The following is a 22,605-nucleotide window of genomic DNA, read 5'->3' on the forward strand; positions in this document are numbered from 1 at the left end:
ATAACAATGACATCATTTTTGACCTGTCAAACTGGCAGATTTTCTGTTTAAATAATACTCCACATGGCCAGGCCAGAAAACAGCCCTTTCAAATGCTGCAGTTAGGTGCACAGTTAGGATAGTCACTCTGAATTGCCACTTGGAAATAGATTTATGTTCTGTAGCGCCCTTACTCCATCCCTCTTGGTGTCTGCGCCAGCATCTCTCACTGTGGTCTCAACTAGGAATGCACACTCCTTCCTGGCTCTGACATGCTTGCTGTCCTCCTATAATGTCACAGTCCCTGCAGCCCAGAGCCACCAAGGGACCCGGGGCCTCCTGCAACCTTATGTACTAGGAGAGAGTAGGTTATGTGTCATCAGTATGTAGTGTGTCAGTCAGTCCAACCATGGCCAGTGACATCTTCCCAAACTAAGAGGAATAAGGAATTCCCTCATGGCCTAGGCTACAGTTACAGCCAAAAGCTACTGCCCAACCCTCCGTGGTCCTCACCTGGGCTGCTGGAATGGCAAACCGGCTCCCATAATAGGGACAGGCCCCAGCCTCCTTCCCCAGGGTCACCAACTGCTCAATGTCCTTCACTTCCAGCAGGACCTCGTCCTGGAGGAGCTGTAGCTGCTTGTAGTTGTAGAAGGGGCAGGCAGCCTTCTCCTGCCGTCTCCTCTTGGGCTCCTTGTCCTCGGCTCTGCTCTTGCTCTCTGGTGGCACCAGTACGGGGGTCAAAGGCAGAAAGAATGGTAACTGTCCTGTGGCCAGGAGCAGGCCTGTAAGGTCAAGTCTACAAAACCTTCCCATGAACTATTCTGGTCTCATCATAACATTCTAGTATTTTACTCTGTGTTCAAAGCCAGGGTCTCAGAATTAACAATAACCCAGAAAGCAAAAACACCTTCTCCCAAGGAGAGGATCTTTAGGAAGAAACCATCATTTCCACTAAGATACTGTCTGTATTTCCTGTGGCCCTGGTCCATGCCCCCTCCCACTCCCTCACTCCCAGTACTGCCCAAGGACACAGGATGGTCCCAGAGGCTCCTTTAGCTCAAGGGTACAGGTGGCTACCGTGTCTAGTCCTCTGCAACTCCACGCAGCGGTCGTTGATCAATTGCACAGAACCTAGGTTTTTCACGTCTTCGTTTATACAAAGATTCTAGAAAACAGAGGAGAAAGAGTTGAAGAAACAGTTCTGGCTAAATGACACAGCAGCCCACCAGGGCCTCCCAGCCCGGCCCTCTTCTGTTTCCTTCCAAAGGTCAGCAAGGCCAGGGAAGGGGCTATCCTCCCCCTTCTCAGCCTGCCTGGAAGAGGAAGACAAAGGCATAGGGGAGGGAGCAGATGGCACCTGGGCTGACGCCCTGCCTCTGTCTACCTGTCGAGAGCCGAGGGAGACGAGCCGGGTGTCCTTGCCAAAGGGGCTCTTCTGTACCTCATGTACAAACTGGGCCAGCTGGGAGTGGGTCCGACTGCAGTAATAAATCTGCTCCGAGGAAAAGCAGGGGATTTCAGAAATGATAACATCCTCAAATATTCTCTGCACATCAAGGAATGCCATGGCCTGATGGGCTGAGTGAACGAGAGTGGCCACAAATACAGCAGCCTAAAGCAAGGTGACTCTGTCCCACAGATCTTAGCAAATACAGGGGCCAGTGCTTCCCCACCTCACCCTCACCCTCAACTCCTGAAGCTCAGGAGAATGCCCACAAGACAAGACTCCTCCCATCAGTCATGCTAAGCCTCTAACCCAACTGTTCTGGAGGGCTAGGCCATCTTAGGAGAGGTATTTCCCCGAGTGATGGCTCTTGACATGGAAAAGGTTCCTGAGATTCTGGGGACTGGGTATGGGAGGCTGTTCCACTACACCTCCCGAAGGGCATGGAGGATGGAGCTGGCAGTAAAGTAGAATACAGAAGAGCTGAACACTCTCTCTCCGTACTTCGCTAAGATTTAGAAGAGTGAGGAGAGGAAAAGAGAAAAATGGGGGGTGGGGTGGGGATCTAATTTCAAAAGAGAAAATAAAAGTCTTACATGAATGAAACCAAATGATCTGAATTTCAGAAGTGTTGGCTCCATATATGCCTCATAGCTCTCCATGCAAATGAAAATATGAACAAAAGAGGAGCATGCCATCAGACATCTGAAGGGCAGAGAACTCTCACTCTGACCTGCCCTGGCCTTCCTCAACCCCTAATGCAAAGAGAAACCCAGGATCCTTGGCCCAGAACGGCTGCTCTTCGATGTCCTGGGGCGCATGAGCCCAGGCATCCCAGCCCAGCCTGCCAGGTGAGCTCCTAGAGATCAAGGTCTGGGTCTGGGGAGACACAGAGTCAGTGGGCTGGAGGCTCCTCCCCTACAGGACAGTGAGAAGCAGCTGGAGGGACTCTCACATGCTCCCCTGGAATGGAGAGCCTTGGACTCAAGAAAGCCCAGGACATGGCATCTTACCTTAGTTATATGTTCTTCCTCCAGGTCATCCTCATCCTCATCTAATCTGAGAGAGAAAAAAACAAAACACACAAAAACATTCTTCTCAGGGAACTCAGGTCAACCAGAAACACACTTAGTGAGCATCTACTAAGTGCCAGCGACCAGCCCTAGACCTAAACAAATAAGAACGGAAGTGAGGATTGAGCCCTGAGCCAGGAGACAGACCCATCCCAGCAGCGAGACTCCACCAAAGCAACAGGTGTCCACTTGCTCTCTTGGCCAGAGATGCTCCAGGCAAACACCAATGCCATCCTCCCACTGCCACTCGGGAGGGGACAGAAAGAGGACATGGTATTCCCAAAGCCTAGGGTCAATGTCTGACAGTCACTGAAGGCTACTCTCCCCTTACTGTGCAACCTCCAGCAAGTGGGACTTCTCTCAGTTCCAAGAGAACTTTATCACCTCAGAGCCTGGGACATGCTGCTCTTTGCCCAGAAAGCGCTCTCCCCTCACTTCCTCCCTTTACCTAGCCAACTCCTACTCAACCTCCAGATCTCCGCATAAACATCACCTCCTCATAAACATCACCTCCTCCGGGCAGCCTTCCTCAATCTCCACTGGCAGGCTTGGCTGATCTGACACACTGCCTTGGTCCCTGCACCTATTCTTTGTGATACTCATCTCATTCAAAACCATTTCTTCTGTCTCCTCAACCACACTATCATGTCCACAGGCAGGACCTGGTGTGTCTTATTTCTGCAGAGCACCCCACCCCCTCCAGCCTGCACACAGCAGGAACTCCATGCACATTTCCTGAGTGAAGCCCCAACTGAGTGAATAAAAGACGCTGTCACTCATGACCAGATAAATCTCTTCTCCCCTCAGCACCTCAGTCTGCCCTTTCTAGGAATGAATGAGGAGCCCATTAGCACTAGGGACTGGTAAGTCAACCCTGCATTACTTGGCTGGATATTTAGTCAACATTATTAGTCTAAGCATCTTAGAAAACAAAAAACCCTTTTACAGATACACTCTACCTTGTGTATAAGGTAGGGCCATGATATGGATTTCTTTTTTGTTCACCTAGCAATTCAGTTTTTTAAAATAGCAGAAATCCTCATTGCCTTGGAATATCAGAAAAGGAGTTATTTATAGGGTCAGCTTCCTGTCAATAAAGAACTGTTCAGTCAGCTTTGACTGAAAGGCCTGGATTTAAATCACACACCACAGCCCTGGCCTATGTAGCTCAGTTAGTTGGGTGCTGTCCAGTGCACTGAAAGGCTGCCAGTTCGATTCCTAGTCAGGGCACATGCCCAGGTTTCAGGCTCAATCCCTAATAGGGGGTATGCAGGAGACAGCCAATGGATGTTTCTCTCTCTCCCGGGAAAATTAAATAAATCACATGCCACATAGTGCACAAACTCAAGAGGATCTCAGTGTGAGGCTGGATGTGTGAACAAATGAAGAACAAACACCTTGCATTCAGAATTGGTTGTGTCCTCAGAGAGGCTCATGCTCTCTCAAAATGGGAGGGCATCAGAAGCTATACAAGCTAATCTGCAGGGTTAATGGCTCTTGCCTGGTCCCTAAGGAGCACTTTGTTTTTTTAATTCCACAAACTCTACTTAAGTTCTTTATCTTGTTCACAAGGGGCTCTAGAGGAGAGGTAGAAGAGCAGACAAGCAACCTAGGAGGCAGAAAGAAAGGGTTTATGGAGCACTTGTTGCTCCTATCTCTCCCTGAGTGGGATGCATAAAGCAGTCTGGACATCTCAGCCCTGGGCAGGATCAGAAGTTTTTAGTATGAATCCATGTTCTTAAATCTGGGCATAAGGGCAGGCCACTGAGCACCAACAAAGAAAAACCCTGGACCAGATGGTTTTACTGGCAAATTCTACCAAATATTTAAAGGAAAAATTCCAATCCTCCTCAAGCTCTTCCAAAAAATCTAAGAGGAGGGAACATTCCCAAACTCATTTTATGAGACCAGCATCAGTCTGATACCAAAGCCAAATAAGGATACTACAAGAAAGAAAACTACAGGCCAATTTCCCTGATGAACACAGATGCAAAAATTCTCAACAAAATACAAGCAAACTGAGTTCAGCAACGTAAGGATCATACACTGTAATCAAGTGGAATTTAACCCTGGGATGCAAGGATGGTTCAACATAAGCAAATGAATAAATGTGATGTACCACATTAATACAATGAAAGATAAAAATCATGTGATCTCAACAGATGCAGAAAAAAACATTTGACACAATTCAACATCCTTTCATGAAATAAACTCTCAACCAATTGGGTATAGAAGAAATGTACCTCAACATAATAAAGGCTATATATGACAAGTCCACAGTTATAACATCATACTCAATGGTTAAAGTTTGAAAGCTTTTCCTCTAAGATCATAAAGAAGACAAGTATACTCACTTTCACAACTCCTACTGAACAGAGCAACCAGGTAATAAAAAGAAATAAAAGGCATCCAAATCAGCAAGGAAGAAGTAAAATTGTCTCTGTTTGTAAATGACATGGCCTTATATATAGAAAACCCTAAAGATTCTAATAAAAAATCATTAGAACTAATAAACAAATTCAGTAAAGTTTCAGAATACATATCAATACATAATCAACATATAAAAATCAATTGCAGCTGGCTGGAGTGGCTCAGTTGGTTGGAGCATCATCCTGTAAACCAAAAGGTTGAGGGTTCAATTCCCGGTTCAATTGCGGACACACACCTGGGTTGCAAGTTCAATCCCCAGTTGGGACATGTATGGAACCGATCGATGTCTCTCTCTCTCACATCGATGTTTCTCTCTTTCTCCCTCTTCCTCTCTCTCTCCATCCCTCCCTCCCTTTAAGCAGGTCCTCGGGTGAGAATTAAAAAAAAAATTCAGTTGCATTTCTATACACTAATAAACTATCTGAAAAAGAAATGAAGAAACTAATCCCATTTACAATAGCATAAAAAACAATAAAATACTTAGGAATAAATTTAACTAAGGAGGTGAAAGATTTATATACTGAAAACTATAAGACATTGATGAAAAAACTGAAGAAGACACAAGTAAATGAAAAGATATCCTACGTTTATAGATTGGAAAAATTAATATTGCTAAAATGTCCAGACTACCCAAAGCCATCTATAGATTCAATACAATACCTATCAAGTTTCCAACGGCATTTTTACAGAAAGAGAGAAAACCATCCTAAAAATCGAATAGAACCACAAAAGACCCCAAATATCCAAAGCAATCCTGAGAAAGAACAAAGCTGGAGGCATCACATTACCTGATTTCAAACTGTATTACAAAGCTAGAATAATCACAACAGTATGGCACTGACATTAAAATGGACACACAGACCAATGCAACAGAAATGAGAACCCAGAAATAAACCTCTAATATATGGTCAACTAATATTTGACACAGGAGCCAAGAACACTCAATGGTGGTGGGAAAACTGGATATTCACATGCAAAACAATGAAACTGCACCCTTATCCTACACTACGATTAACTAGAAATGGATTAAAGACTTAAATGGAAGGCCTGAATGTGTTAAACTCTAGAATAAAGCATAGGGGAGAAGCTCCAATGTTAAATTCATTTTGGCAGTGATTTTTTTGGACATGACACCAAAAATATAAGCAACAAAAGCAAATACAAACAAGTGGGACTACACTGAACTAAAAACCTTTCGCACACTTCTCTTTTGTTTATATAAAGTGCTAATTTTAAAATAAATATTTCTGTAACTAATTGGATTGCAAAAATATATAAATTAATTAATTAAAATAAAATAAAAAGCTTCTTCACAGCAAAAGAAACAACCAACAAAATAAAAAGGCAACCTCCAGAATTGGAGAAAACATTTGTAAACCAAAAATCTGATAAAGTCTTAATATAAAAAAAAATAGAAGAAACTCCTGTAACTCAATAGCAAAAAAAAAAATAATCCAATTAAAAAATAGACGAAGGACTTAAATGGACATTTTCCCAAAAAAGATATATACAAATGGCCAGCAGGTACATGAAAAGATGCTCAACGTCACTAGTCATTAAGGAAACACAAATTAGTTACAATGAGATACCACCTCACACCTGTTTAGAATGACTATTATCAAAAGACAAGAAATAACATGTATTGCTGAGGATGTCAAAAAAGGAAACTCTTGTGCACTATGGTGGGAATATAAACTGGTGCAGCCACTATGGAAAAACAGTATGGCAATTCCTCAAAAAATTAAAAATGAAACTATGATATCATCTAACAATTTCGCTTCTGGATATATAACTGAAGGCAAAAAAATCACTGTCTCAAGGAGATATCTGCACCACCATGTTCACTGCAGCATTATTTAAAATAGCCAAGACATGGGAACAACTTAGTGTTTGTTGACAAATGAATGAATAAAGAAAATATGATAAACATACACAGTGGAATATTTATCAGCCATAGGAGAAAAAAAGGAAATCCTGACATTTGCAACAATATAGAAGAAACTTGAGAGTACTATGCTAAGAGAAATAAGTCAGCTAGAGAAAGACAAATGCTGTATGATCTCATATGTGGTATCTCAAAAACCAAACTCACAGAAACAGAGTAGACTGGTGGTAACTGGGGGGCAGAGAGGAGGTGAAGGTGGTCAAAGGGTATAAACTTCCAGTTACAAGATGAAAAGTTCTGGAGGTCTCATGTACAGTATGGTAACTGTAATTAACAGTGTATTGTATACTTAAAAGTTGCTGAGAGATCTTAAAAGTTCTCACCACACACACAAAAAATGGAACCTATGTTAGGTGACAGATGTGTTAACTAGCTTTATGGTGATCATTTTGCAATATATACATATTTCAAATCATCAAATTGTGCACCTTAAGCTTACACAATGCTATGTTAATTATATCTCAGTAAAGATGGGGGCAGAAGTGAGGGCGGTTGGGATGCAGGGTGTCTGGAGGTGGCTCTTTCTCATCCTTCAGGCCTCGGCTCAAACATCACCTCCTCAGAGGGTCTTTTCTGACTTTTCCACCTGGAGATGCAACCCCCACACCCCACCCACTTTACTGTTTTACTGCCCTCATAGATAGATGTACTTTCAAATAAGGGCTGTTTTCACACGTATTGTCTGTCTCCCTCCGCTAAACGCAAGCTCTCTGAGGGCAGGGGCCATGTCTGTCTTGTTCAGCGCAACATCCACAGCATCTGGAAATGTGCCACACCCAGAGCAGACACCCAAAGGGCATGTGTGAAGCTAAAGCATGAATGGAAAAGGAGGGTCTCACGAGGGGCAGTGTGGTCCGGAAATGGGCCTAGTTGTTATCTGTGTGTTCTAGTTCACCCCTATGTTATAGCCTGTAAGCCAGAAACCTATAAACCTGGACCAACAGAAGCCTTATAGTGACAAGAACAACAGCTAAGGATACCTTGATGGTTTAGGTCACAAACCTTACTCAATGTGGTTTGATACTTAAGAGCCTGAAATCTAGAACTGGGAGGGGGCGTTTAAGGCTCAGCTCCCCGCTGCCTGGCCTTGTGGCCTTGGCCAAGGCATCATACCTTGCTGGGCCACAGCTTCCTCGGCTGTAAAGGGAAGACACAAATACTGTTGTGAGAACGGAGTTCACACACGTGCAGCTAGTGCCTGACAGAGAGGGAGGGCTGGCTATCGCTGTCATTAGCACTATGCATCCTGAGGAGGAGCCTGGCTGGCTGAGAGAAAAGAGGCAGTGGCTGGCACTCCATCCCTTCAGATGGCCTGAGAGAGACAAGGAAGCCTGCCGCTTTCTGGGCACAAGGAAGGAGCTGCCTCCCACGAAGACTGAGCAGGGTGGTGGGTGGGGCAGAAGTGCTCTTACCCATTACCGGTTCCTTTCTCCTCATCACTCTCGTACTCAGAGAGGACCAGTTCCTCCTCCCCAGGTGCCAGCTGCTCTACCGGCCTGGCCTCTGCTCCTGCTGCCAGTATGTCCCTGCTGAGGCGGAGGAGACGCTCGGTCTCTTCTTCTTCCTGTCTCTGTACGGGAGCATCGCAGGTGGGGAAAGAGAACAATCTCAGTAGTGGTGCCCCCACCTCCTCAACAGTCAGCCTCAGGGTGGCCGTCCCCAAGGACAACACACACACATGCCATTAACTCAGGCCTTGCTGTTTTACTGGTATCAATACCCCAGATATTATCAACACCCCAGGTATCATTACCTCGGCACAAGTTCCCAACCACTGGGTGTTAAGAACTTAGCCTGTGGGGGTCAGGGAGAGGTGTCTGAGGTCCTGGCCACTCACCCAAAGGAGCTACACCTTGAGGCCCTGAGCAGCCACTCCCGGAGATGACACTCACCTCACGCTTGGCTGCATACTTTAGCTGTGTATTGTGACGGAGCTGCTGCAGGCGTTCTTCTCGCTTCTTCCTCCTGATCTGCTCCTTCTAGAGGGCAAAGAAAGCATAAAGGAGACTCCTGCAGGAAGCCCCAAACCAGGCCTTTCTTACAGAGTTTGGGGCTGCTCAGCCTAGTGCCTTTTCACACAGGGCAGTTCTCCCCTGGCCAGCACTCATCCCCAGACCCAGAACCTTGCCAGGTGCCAGCCTCACTGCTCACCGCAGGAAGTCTGTATACCCCCTGCCAAAGCCCCACTCTCAATCAAATGCATTCCTGAATTGAGTTTGTAGCCATGAAACCATGTTGCCAATGGCAACAGCAAGGTAGGTTCCTTTCCCAGGTGGGTTATGGATGAGAACTGCCAAACCCTGTCTAGAGAAGGTCTGTTGGACAGCAGCTTAAAAAAGACAGTAAGGGTGCAGCACCAATGACTCGAGAACACTGCCAGGAAGCTAAGAGGCACCGCAAAGGCAAAGAACACAGATATCTAAATCTCAGAATCAAGCCAAAATAATCACCGAAGTGCTGTTTCCTAGACTACTCCTACTTCTTGTTACCTGGGATCTCACCTTTAGTCGGTCCACCAGGTCCCTTTCTTCTTTCTTCTGGACAAACTGAGTAACCCAGTCAGGTTCTCCAGCAGGCCGCAGGGCGTCGGGGGTCTCTTGACAGGAGGATGAAATAAGTGGGGGCTGGTCCTTCCCATTACTTGAGGGGACAGCTCCAGTTTCAAGGAGACGCGCTTCCTCTTGATGTTTCTTCTGTTCAAAGTCACGGAGCCAGGAAAGGGCCCCACAGATAAGACTTAAAGATTTTCCCTATAGGAAAAAAAATGTTTTCAGAAATAGAGAACAAAAAACCCAAGCTTCCCAAAAGGCCTTCTCCATTTGACTGAAGCTTCAAGGAAGGTCTGACTTTAAATATTAGAGGGTGCCAGAAGACCAGCCTGGGGAAGGAAGGGAAGGAAATTAGCATGACAATAGCCAGGAAATGTAGGACAGAAGAAGAAATAGAAATGAAGCTCTTTGCTTAATTATACAGCTCACTGTTGAGAATTCAAACTGGCTTATCAGGTTACACATAACTACTGTAAGTTAGCATAATTAGAAGTGAGAAATTAGAAAAATAGCCCCCAAAAGAATTAAGGCAAAAAATGAGGCACATGAAATGTCACCCATGTGCTAAGGAGGAGCCACACCTGCCTCTGCCTTTAAAGCAACCAGTGTGCAGGCAGAACATGACCAGTCCCATGAGTCCCAGTGTTCAAAATTTTGTTGAAGCAAACCACTTGTTCTCAAGAACACAATTCTTGATCTAAAGACCAGAATTCTCCCTGTGGGTCTATGTTATAGGATGAATCATGTCCCCCCAAAATCCATATGTCAAAGTCCCACCCCCCAGTGTCTCAGAATGTGGCCTTATTTGGAAACAGGGTCATTGCAAATGTATTGTCAAGATGATATGGGCCCTAATCCAAGGACTGGTGCCCTTATAAAACGGGGAAATTTGGACACAGAGACCACATAGAAGGAAAGCAATTCACAGGGAAAAGACAGCCATCTATAGAGCGGGACCTGCATAGATCCTTCTCTCACAGCCCTCAGAATCAACCCTGCCAACATCTTGGTTTCAGACTTCTGGCCTCCCGAACTGTGAGAGGATAGATTTCTGTTGTTTAAGCTCCCCAAGTTTGTGGGATTTGTTACAGCAGCATGAACAGACTAACACAGTAATTCTAGAGAGGCTGCTGCAGAGTTTCACAGAGCTGCTGCTTCTGCTGTCCAAAGGGCAGTTCATTTCAGGTGAGTCTCAGGAGGGGCCAACAATTTCGGGTCCAAGCCCTCAGCTCTCCAGGCCTGCTTAACCCAGGGGTTATCTCAAAGTATCCAGAGAGAGGTTCTGAGCCTAATTTGGGCTTCAATAAACTGTAGGTGAAATGCATGTGTGTCTAGAGTTGGGGAAAACAGCAGAGCATAGTAGCTAAAGCTTCAGACTCCACAGCCAGGTTGCCTGGGCCAAATACTGGCTCCTCCACTTAGCTCTGTGACCTTAGGCTAAACTCTCTAGGCTTGTTTCTACAAATGCAAAATGAGAATGACAGTAGGACATTCCTCGGAGTTGCTGCAAGCAGTAAGTTAATACACATAAAGGTTAATACCTATACCAAGATTAGATTGAATACCTAGTACATAAGTAAGCAACTGGACGCTGGTTTTGTTTTTGTTATTATTACATAATAATAAAATTATTACTAACTTAGGATGAGGATCTATTAGCTTTCATCAAATTCTCAGATGGCCCTGAAACAGACTGATAGTTCTGAAGAATAGATGGCTCACATATCTTTAGAAAAGCCCTATATGTTCCATTTCTGTTTTTTATAGATACTGAGTAGCAAAGACTTGCAGACAGCAGTCTCCAGGAAAACCGGGGCAGCCATTCTGTGTGCCTGGGAATGGGGAGCTGTCAGCTTCAGCTGTCATCAAGCGAGGAGCAGGAAAGACATCCCCGTAACAATGGCCCAAGGTGCCCCGTAACAAGGTGCCTGGTTAGAGAGCTAGCACCCTCCTCCTGAAAGGGAGCTGAGGAAGTTTCTGAGGAGATGGTCAGTTATCTTCCAGAAACAATGGTGGGTATACTCTAACAGCAAGAAAAAAAAATCATTAAAGCCCTGCAGGTCTATATTCTATAAAAAGGCCACAGAAATTTTAGACCGGAAAATGTTAAAAGGATGTATAACCAAATGCTCACCTCAGTTATGAAATAAACTTAATAAAGTACCCACAGTATACCCAGTTTTGTGCAATGTTATTTCCTGGGGATTTTGTTAAGATAAGTTTAAAAAGTTTATGCAAAGACAAGCAAATTCATTCCTTATAAACACCTACACTGTAGCAAGCACTGGGCTTGATGCTGGGAACACAGAGCTCCCTAGAAGGCGCCCACAGGCACAAACTTAAACATATGATTTGAAGGGTTCACTGCATCCCCGTGGGACATGGACTCCAGGTTTCTGAACTCCCAGAACTGCAATGCTATATAAGCACAAAAGAGAGAGGTCAACTCAATGTGATGGACTCATAAGAGGCCTAAAAAGGTGACTCTTAAAGGAAAAACAGGCATCATCAGGCAGCCAAAGGGGGAAATGGGGATCCGAGGCGGAGGACTAGCAGGCGAGGCACAGCCCAGAACAGCATGGCACCCTGCAGACAATGCGGCACAAGGACAGGAGGGGAACTCTATTGGGGTGTGATATGGAAGACATCAAATGTGAAGGCATCTGAAGTACACAGATGAGGCCACAGAACTGAAAGCATGAGCATGAAGGGCTGAGCAGAGGAAAAAGATGCCTGGAATGGGCAAGGGGCTGAGATGGAAAGACCTGAGAGGGAGGAGGTGGGCCTTGAGGTTAAAGAAGGTGGAATGAGCACATGCTCTTCTATGTCCTTTTCTGAAACACACTAAAATTACTCCAAAGGAATAAAAGAGGCTTACACCCACAAAAACAAAGAAAGTGGAAGAACAGACAGTAATAAGTTTTAGGAGAGAAAGCAGAGAAATGGAACTGACTTAGCCGAGTAAAGGGCACTGAGCCGAGGTGCCCACAGAGATCTCCCCAGATGACCCCTCAGAAATGCCCAGAAGCCAGCAGGACCAAGGCATGGCACTGAAAACAAAGGGATTAATTGAAATTCTTTAAGGGATAATTAGATCCCCAAGTTGCAGTCCCCACTCCTCACAGAAGACAGGAAGTTTATTCTGTGGTGAAGCTGAGCCAGGAGGGCCCTGGAGACAGCAGCTTGAGCAAAGCATGGGAACAGGGCTGGGCTGAAAGCAGAGCATTAAGTGAAGTCTGTGCACCTAAAGCCACTCTCCAGGACACCATCAAGAATACTGGCTGTCAGGCTTGGACCCACTCACTACGCAAGAGCTCAGAGGAGAGACTGCTTTGGAAAAACTGGATGGCCCTAGGGAAAATTCTACAAATACTGACAACTGGAGGCCCCAACAGAGAGGCTCGGCCCAAGGGTCCACAGCCAGCCTGCACCACAGACCTTTCACTCAGCCCTGCAGTGACTTTTTCTTGAACACCAACAGAAGACAGTCAAGGATCACCAGGCATTTGAGGAAAGCCTCAAAGCAAAACAGAGAACCCAAAATTGGTGGGGGGGAATGAGACAAGACAATGTAAGGGGGGAAAAATTTCAAAATACTACTCTAACTGATATCCTCAGAAAGATATTACTTCCATGAAACAAGAACAGGATGCTATTTTTAAAAAATTATAGAATAAGAACAAGCTCTTGACTATTTACAAGATGACAGCCAAAATAAACTAAATAGAAAAACTGGGCAATAAAGTTAAAGAAATCTCAAGGAAGTAGAATTTAAGGCAAAAACAAAACCAAACAAACCATGGTACCCAAAGAGATGGGCAGTTAGGAGAAAATATTAACCAGGAGGCCCAAAACCCAGTGAATGGGAGTACCAACAATATTATTATCAAATACAAGAAAATGTCTCAGAAATGAGCGGTAGAAGTCCCAGATGCAAAGTGCTCAAGTAGCCAGCACAAGGGACTGAACATACACACAGCAGGCCTGTCAGCATGCGATTTCCAAACACAAAGCATAAAGAGAAGATCCTGAAAACTTTTGAGGGTGAGGTGGGATCAGGTCACAGAGGACTGAGGTGCGGATTGCCCCTGGACTTCTCCACAGTAACAATGGAAACTAGCGGACAGAAGGAGCAAATGTGAGGGAAAATTACTTTGAAGCTAGACTTACATACCCAATCAAACTATTAATACCAACCAAACAGAATTAATACATTTTCAGACCAGCAAAGTCTTAAACACTTACCTCCTATACAGCCCTTCTCAGGAAGATTCTCTACCAAAACAAGGAAGTAAACCAAGAAGATATGGATCCAAGAAACGGAGAATCCAACACAGTAAAAATAAGGAAAAAATACACACAACAACATGGATGAATCTCAAAAATATTATATTGAGTAAAAGGAACCAGACACAAAAGAGTACATACTATATTATTACATTTTTATAGAACAGTGGAAAGATAAAACTAATCTTCAGAAATAGAAAGTGGATCAATGACTGCCTGGGGCTGGGGTGAGGTGGGAACTGAGGAACAGCAGCAGGGAACAACTTCCAAGAGGTACAGTGAACTTTCTGGGGTGATGGAAATGTTCTGCTTCTTGATCATGGTGATGGTGGTGAAGATATAGGTTTTCACATCTGTCAAAACTCACTGACATATTATATGTCAATTATCTTCAAAAAAGTTATTTTTTTAAAAAGGAATAAAGGGAAATGCTTGGGGAAAAGCTGTGAAGTAGGTCTAAGGAACTAGTAATTCAGATTAGAACAAAGGGATGGACAACTTCAAGGAAGTCTCCAGGGTAAAATGGAATTGATTATTGCTATGGACTGAACTTGTCCCTGCCCCCAAATTCATATGTTGAAGCCCTAACCCCCTTGTGACCATATTGGAAAAACAGTCTTTAAGGAGGTGATTAAGGTTAAATAAGGTCATAAAGGTAGAGCCCTGATCTGGTAGAACTGGTGGTATCCTTATAAAAAGAGAAGAGACACCAAAGACCTCTTTTTCTTTCTGCCATGTGAGGAAAAGCAAGGTGATAGTCGGAAAGCCAGGAAGAGAGTCCTCACCAAAAACCAAAGCCTGCTGCAACCTTAATCTTGGATGCTTTAGTCTCCAGAACTGTGAGAAAATAAATTTCTATCATTTAAGCCACACAGTCTACGGCATTTTGTTGTGGCAGCTCTAGCAGACGAAGATAATAATTTTACCTACGGAATACAAGTATCCCTGCTTTCCGAAAGTTCGCATTAGGCAAACTTAGGTCTTTTGTAAGAGCAAAGTGGCACAACACAAACTTGCATAAAGCGAACTTTTGGAAAGTGGACCATACTCTCCTTCACTTTATGCTGTTTGGCTCATGAAAGGTTTCACAGGGATGCTCTACATTCTTCCTCAGTATTTGTGGGCAATTAGTTCCAAGACCCCCAAGGATACAAAAATCTGAAGATGCTCATGTCCTTTACATAAAATGACTTAGTATTTGATGTAACCTATGCACATCCTCCCACATACTTTAAATCATGTCTAGATTACTTATAATACTTAATAGAATGTAAATGTTATATAAATAATTGTTATACTATATTGTTTAGGGAATAATGACAAGAAAAAAAGAGTCTGTACATGTTCAGCAGCTGTCATAGGCCTGACTACACAGTACATGTCAGCAACAAGGTAGCTTTCCCCCCAGTATTTTTGATCTGGGGTTGGCTGAATCCATGGGTGCAGAATCCACCAAGAGGGGCCAACTACACTTCTGAATAGTGTGGAAACCTGCATCATACTGAGATGATGTGTAAGGAATTCGCATAAGCATATTAAGAACTAAACAAACTTTTAAAAGGCAATTATTAACTCTAGAAAAACAAAATTATTCAAGGAAAAAACAATCACAGTATATTGACTTAGCAGAGACTAAAAACAGCTAACTACATCAGGAGAGGCAGGGAAAGGGGGCAGTAAGAAAGCTCCATCTTATCCATCACCAGAGGAAGGTACCAAAGACTAAAGTCAACAGATCAAGAAATAGCAGCACATAGGTTAAAATTGTGAAATGTGCTATGCAAGTATATTTCTTAAGAAACAGACAGAAGAATTAAAAGCACCTGCCCAGGGAACCAAATTTGATAAATTTGACTTTTTAAATAACATGCGTTATTCTTTGATTACAATTTTTATCTTGCTTTAAACAAAGGAGGGAGATATGCTCAACAATGTCAAACATTGCAGAGTGGTCAAAATAAGGACTTGAGATATCCAGATCCATTAAACAGGATGTCACTACTGATCCTAAAAAACACTTCAGTGGGTTGAGAGGGGAAGAAGTCATATTGTGCTGGGTTTAAATGGAAGGTTAAAATGCTAGCAGAATATTACTGAAAAAAAACAAACCCCTCTGCACATTATATTCATGGCCCACATTTTGTTAACTGCAGGACTTATTCTCTCCCACTCACTATACATATGTGAAAGAATAAAATGAAACAATACAGTACCCCAGTCAGCACTCTTCCTGTCCCAGGAGATCATGTCATCTCAAGCAAGTGAGAGAAAAGAATGAGTCACTTTTTTTCCTCCCTGCCTCTCTCCCTCCCTCTGTTCCTTCCTTCCTTCTGCACATACCTATTAGGAGACTCCTGTGAGCCAAATGGGCCAAGTTCTGCTAGATGATAGGGACACAGAGGTGAGGACCACAAGATCCTTATCCTCCAGGAAGTCACAGCCTAGGTGAGGGACCTTCCCTTCAACACATACATTTCACTATCACCGAGTACTTGCTATAAAAGATTGTAAAGTGCAAGAAAGAAGCAGGAACTGACCACCACAGCCCTAGCAATCCCCAATAGCCAACGTCTAATAATCCCTCATTCCAGGCCAGGAAGAAAAAACTTATGGGCCCTTGATTGGATCCCTCCAGCACTCAGTAACCTAGTTCCTGGAGACTAAACCAATATGTTTAATCTGTGAATAAGCCAAAGTAATTTCTACATTGCTCAACATCAAAGCAGTTGTGTGCCCAGAGAAATCTTGAAAGTTTCAGTGCTATGCTTCCACTGCCATTCAAATTCTCATTTGCCTGTGGCCTAATTTTCCTTGGACCCTGGGGTTGTGTTTAACAATTTAATAGAGGGAAGTGATCATTAATCAGAAAGATAAACTGAGAGAACTACTTTGCCCAGCTCCAAACCATGAAATCTCTGCACGGGCAAATAAGCCTCTGACTGGTTATAATCAGGGTCTCCCAAAAGCACTCTTGGGCTCGACTATTCATACTTACAGTGCCAGTTGGACTCTCAAATATCCCAATCTTGCCAGCTTCCAACACCCGGTACAGCTCTGCCATGAAGTCTTTCTGGATGGAATAGGGTGTGAAGGGAAAAGGGAAATGGATGCCACCAATCTCCTGGTTGTTATCAGCCATGATCCTAGGAAGGAAAAAAAAAATCTGGTAGTTCTCTAATGAGCCAGGAAGAAGTGGCTTGAAATCTAGAACAGTTCCTAAGAGCAGCCTCAATACTAGTTAATGGAATTTCTCCTTAGGCTGTACATTATTTTGCAAGCAGAGACCATGTTCCCTCCATCTTGTGCATATCCCCACGAAGCCATACCAAATCATGCAATCCATCGAGCACACTTATCACAAAGGGCTCCAGCAGAATGCAGCCTAGGAAAACCCCTATACAGAAACTCCCTGCCATTTCACCTGAGACGCTTTTGCTGCTTGGATACCCTTCTGTCTACAAAAGGCTTGAAGGTTTCGTCTCGAAGACCTGTGTCCTGGGATCAAAGATGTTCCCGTAATCACTTCTGCAGCATTCTTCTCTCACTTCTGCACAGGGCAGCATTTGCATGACAAATGTGCTTCACTTTATCCTGTTGGGAGACTGTAAGTAAAATTATGACACACAGGCAGAGAATTAAAGTACAATTAGAGTTTTTCTTACATGGCACAGGTTAACGTATATATCCCTAATTTACAGGTATCTTTGGTTTGCTTTAGTTCATCCTACCCTCCATTTCCAATACAAACCAGAGCTGCCTCCAAAAAATGCTTGGCCTCAAGAATCAGAGCCTTCTGTCTGGCTCCAGACTGGCAGAGCTCTCTTCACAGGGAACACGCCTGGCCTGAAGAGCTCCACAATTCTCTTCCCTTGCTAGGCCAAGGTCTGAGAAAGACTTCTCTGCTCCATGTTAATTTCACCTTTTTCCTCCTTCTGAACTTGATTTCTCTGAGATAGCTTTGTATACCCTTCCTTCCTTGAATCGCCATTGTGAGGGCTGACTCTTCCATCCCAGGTATTTAGCAGGCCCATCTTTTATAAATACAAACATTAATAAACCTAAAACCATTTACATCTTTGTTACCTAACTAGCAACAGTGTCAATTCATTATGAGGGGAAAGGCAGTTCCGTAATGTTCTTCCAGTTAGTTTAGGGACAGTTCAAATGACTACAGTGGTGTAATGATAACTATAAGAAGACTGACTTAAAAAAACGAGGACAATTCAATACTGAGAGGGAGGCATGTAATCAAATAACCATTAAAACATGAAGGGGAAGAAGAAAGGCATCTAACAAATTTTGAGCACCTACTATGTCTATGTGTTAAGCATCTACAGGTGCTTTTACTTTTATTACATCATTTAATCTAAAAAACATGGTAAGGATACAGTTGTTGCAATAGAAATGAAATAATTGTTCAAAGTCTCAGCTAATTAGAGGGAAAACGGAGATCCAAACCCAGGTCCATATTACTGTTTTAGTCAAATTTAACTGGCTGCAGGAGATAACCATCAGACATAAAAAAGAGACTTATTAAAAAGATACCTACTGAGAGATTAAAAATTGAGACCATCTGGGAAAACCAAGAATAGAAGCCATGGACAGGGTGGGAGTTCTTGCAGACTAGAACTATAGAGTAGTTCAGGTCTCAAGACAGCTCCCAGAACCTCACCAACAAGTAAATACCCATGGATTTGCACCCTCCTGCTCACTCAATGCCAGGTGGAGCCACTGACTGACTTCCTCTGCTTACTCACAGCTTCTGTTCGTTCAAAACTTCAGCCTGCACATGGTCTCTTCAGCCCTCTGTACCTTTTAGCTACAGCTCCCACTGCGAAGTGAAAACTCTTTTCATGTTTCTTAGTTCTAAATCCCAAGAGGAAAATCTGATCAGCATCTCCTGCCCTTTTAAGACAGATTACTGGTCAGCCTACAGACAGGTGAAGCACCCAGCCTGATCTAACCAGCTTCGGCCTTGCACTTCTGTCTTTCCCCATGCCTCCCCCACAGGGAATCATGAACCGTCAACCACAGCTCAGCTGCCCAGAGAAGCCTCTCCCTTTATTTGGCCATCCTATTATGGTCAAATACCCTCCCTCCAAATATATGAGCCTGCACATAGGCACGGCCCTCTACTTTAAGTCACTCTTCTACGTTATTACCCTGTATTTAATTTTTTCACAGCTCTTAGCACTCAACTTATTTTATTTAGTCTTCTCCACTAGAATACAAGCTGCATTAAAGAAGGAGCTCTGTCTGCTTTGTTCTTCCCTGCTCCTAACACTCAGAAAGCCAGGCGCTTTGGCAACTAGCAGGCATTCAACAAAAATCTGATGCATAAATAAATAGCCAGTTTGACATGGGGGCTGTAGGTGGAGGTTTCTGTTCTTCAGAGGTGTGGGTGGAGGGTGTCCCATGACTTCAATATCTAGTCCAAGGGCCAGTCCTTTAATAGTTTCAAACTGTTTTCATATAACCTCACAACAACCCTGTGTGGTCAGTATTATTATTAGCTCTATTTTATAGATGAAGAAACTGACACTCAGAAAGGTTAAGTGACTTGCCCATTCAGCAATTGCCTGAATCCAAGCGTTGGATGCACATCTGCCAGACCTTCAAGCCCCTGAGCTTTGTATTTCCTCCCTCTTCCTCTAACCAGGGTAAGGAGGGTGGAAAGAGACTTGGTTACCAAACTTCAGAATAACAACAGGAAACAATACAGAAAAAAAAGTAATTATTATTTCACTCCCTGTGGGTGGTAATGATGGTCTCATTATTCCAGAAGCGGTACAAGCTAAGTCAGAAGTTAAAAAAGGATTTAGATAAATCCATGAATAGTGGATACACTAAGCGCATATTTTTTTTTTAAATATTTTAAATATATCTTTATTGATTACAGAGAGATGAAAGGAGAGGGAGAGAGAGACAGAAACATCAATGATGAGAGAGTCATTGATCAGCTGCCTCCTGCATGCACCCGACTGGTGATCGAGCCCGCAACCCGGGCATGTGCCCCGACCGGAAATCGAACCCGGATCGCCTGGATCCTAGGTCGACACTCAACCGCCGAGCCACGCCCGGCCGGGCACTACGCGCATATTAAGGATGCTTGATGTAGCTTTGTCTGACCTCTTCAGATTGGTTGCGTGAAGGAAAACCATGACCTCCCACACAAGTTCTCCCTAGATTTCACCACCACTGCTAAGGCACAAACCTTATGCTCATTAAATAAGGTAATATGAGGTTATGTGAAAAAACCTCAGGCACATATTAGTTCTGAAAGTGCTCATTTTCTTCATTCTTCAATTATCACTCGGTATTTACTTGGGTATAAACTATTGCTACAGACTGAACTGTGTCCCATCCTCCCTCAAATTCATGTGTTAAAGCCCTAACGCCTAACATGAGACTATTTGAAGGCAGGGCTTTTATAAGGTAATTAAAATTAAATGCAAAAGGTAATTAAGATTAAATTAAGTCATAACAGTGGGGTCCTAATCCTTATTAAGATTGGTGGCTTTGCCCTGGCCAGTGTGGCTCACTGGTTAGAGCATCGGCCCGGGCACCAAAGGATCGAGGGTTCGATTCCCGGTTAAGGGCACATACCTGGGTTGCTGGTTCATTCCCTGCCCCTAGTTGGGGGCGAGTGCAGGGGAGGTAACCAGTGGATGTGTCTCTCTACATCAATGCTTCTCCCTCTCTCCCCTTTCCACTCTCTCTAAAAATCAATGGAAAAAATATCCTCATGTGAGGATTAACAAAAAAACAACAAAAGATTGGTGGCCTTCTAGGAGGAAGAGAGAGAGCTCTTTCTTTACCAACCATGTGAGGACAAGTAAGGGGGCCTTCTGCAAGAGAGGAAGAGGGTCCTTGACAGGGACAGAACAGGTTGGGACCTTGATCTTGGCCTTCCCAGCCTCTAGAACTGTAAGAAAAAAAAATCTCTGCTGTTTAAGCCACTCAATGTACGGCATTCTGTTATGGCAGCCAGAGAAGACAGAAACAACTATGTTCCAGGCACTATCCTGCTTTTAAGCCCCTAAAAGGCTCTAACTTCACACACCTGGGAGACAACACAGGGCCCCCCCCCAAATGTTTTCTGCACCTACTGTTTAGTCCAGCGCCACAAGACGCAGCAGAGCTGCAATGCTCCCACAGCTGGGGACACGGCCTGGCCCACACCCTTGCTATGGGGGCCGTATCTCCAACCCAGCTCCATCCTCGGAGCCCTCACACTGTGTAGGAAAAACCTGCTACTTAGTATTCTTTCCACTTTTCATAGCACATCGTCCAACAGTCTGGTCAATTCCATCCAACTGAATCCTCTTGACCGGCCCCACTCCACCTGGACTTTCTGAAGGGCAGGCAGCGGGACAGAGCCATTAACGGTAAGGGCTCCGGGCTCAGACCGCCAAATTTGGGATCCCAGCTGCATTCTTGCCTAAGTTAATTCTCCTAATCCTGTTTCCTCGCGTGTATAAGAGAGATACGTAAAAGCGCATACTCATAAGGTTGCAGTGACCGCTAAATAACTCATAAAAAGCAGTTAGCCTAGATGGGTCATTGAAGTCCCCGGTGCGTGTTAGTTTTTATTACTCCACAGCACAGCTCCACTTCAACTGCAGATCCCGCCCTCACTCACGCTCCATTCGCCCTTGCATTGGCTCCCCGCCCATCAATCACACGTTAGCCCCGCCCCAGATCCGGAAGGCTTTCCCGCGCCCGACGCGGCCCACCCCCTCGCGAACAGCCGCGGGTCTGCGCTCACAGCGGAGTCCGCCCTTTCTCGTTCCGTTTCTCCTGGCCCCAGGCTTTGCTACCACGCAGCACCGCGCTCACCCTCTTCTCGGGCAGGACAGCTTCGCTTCAGGACAGGCGGCTGAGGTAGCAGAGAGAACGTCGCTAAGTTTAAAATCGCGGTCGGATCCCGAGAAGAGCGTGCGGCGCTGCCACGCCCCCGCGCCGCTGCGCGTGCTTACAGGGGACTTGGGTGTGTCCTTTCTGCGCCACGGCGCTTGCGCGGCTGGCTCAGGGCGGGGCTGATCTCAGGCTGTAGGAACTCTGCTTGGGACGCGCTGACCCTCAGACCCCAATTCCTGACCAGAGAAATTTGGGCATAATGCAGACCTACGACCTCCTCCGCCCTCCTGCCCCGTGCAGGATGTTTGATCCTTCCACAGTTAGCGCCAGATGTGCTGAGCTCTGCAGTTGATTTGACTTGAAGAAATTGGCCGACATTTACCAAGCGCCGAGGGCCAAAAGGCTGCGGCAGAGAATTGAGAAACTTGTATTCTGGTCCTTGCTCTTGTCAGGCCTTAATATGTGTGAACCTGTTATTTTACATCTGAATGGACGGTACACACTCAGCTGGGCTGTGCAGGAACTTGGACATCTTTCCCCCCAAATTACAGTTGACATGCAACATTATATTAGTTTCTGGAGTACAACATACTGATTAGACGTTTAGGTAATTTACCAAGTGATCACCCAATTAAGTCCAGTACCCATCTGACACCACGCATACCTATTAAAATACTGACTTTTCCCGTATGCTCTACTTTTACTTCCCCATGACTGTTTTTATAACTGGCAACTTCTGCTTCTTAATCCCTTCACTCTTTTCACAGATCTCCCAACCCCCCTCCCATCTGGCAAATCTGGCAACCATCAATTTCTGTATCCGTGATTTTGTTTCTCTTTTGCTTGTTCATCTGTTTTGTAAATTCCACAAATGAGTGAAATCCTGTGGTATTTGTCTTTGTCTTATTTCACTTAGAATAATACCCTGTAGGCCCATCCATGTTGTCAAAACTGGCAAGATTTCATTCCTTTTTATGGTTGAGTAATATTCCATTATATGTGTATCACATCTTTATCCATTCATCTATGGATGGA

The 22,605-nt window shown here is 44.4% G+C and overlaps 1 protein-coding gene across 6 annotated transcripts in view; it reads right to left on the reverse strand.

Moving 5' to 3' along the window:
* The window catches only part of DDX11 (DEAD/H-box helicase 11), a 35,581-nt gene extending 13,898 nt beyond the window's left edge, over window positions 1-21,683 (reverse strand). For 4 of the 6 annotated variants that reach the window (XM_081125363.1, XM_081125360.1, XM_081125365.1 and 1 more), the window contains exons 1-9: window positions 17,132-17,222; window positions 16,706-16,853; window positions 9,376-9,624; window positions 8,767-8,853; window positions 8,287-8,444; window positions 2,440-2,485; window positions 1,367-1,474; window positions 1,060-1,147; window positions 493-698 (exon numbers count right to left, since the gene is read on the reverse strand). In XM_081125363.1, the coding sequence (XP_080981489.1) occupies window positions 493-698; window positions 1,060-1,147; window positions 1,367-1,474; window positions 2,440-2,485; window positions 8,287-8,444; window positions 8,767-8,853; window positions 9,376-9,624; window positions 16,706-16,849 (1,086 nt within the window). In that variant the 5' untranslated portion in view covers window positions 16,850-16,853; window positions 17,132-17,222. Of the gene's footprint in view, window positions 1-492; window positions 699-1,059; window positions 1,148-1,366; window positions 1,475-2,439; window positions 2,486-8,286; window positions 8,445-8,766; window positions 8,854-9,375; window positions 9,625-16,705; window positions 16,854-17,131; window positions 17,313-21,549 lie in introns of those variants that run through there. The other 2 variants (XM_081125361.1, XM_081125362.1) reach the window with 2 other exon arrangements.
* Between the last annotated feature and the right edge of the window lie 922 nt (window positions 21,684-22,605).

This window comes from Miniopterus schreibersii, assembly GCF_964146895.1.
Source record: "Miniopterus schreibersii genome assembly, chromosome: 2".
NCBI lineage: Eukaryota > Metazoa > Chordata > Mammalia > Chiroptera > Miniopteridae > Miniopterus > Miniopterus schreibersii.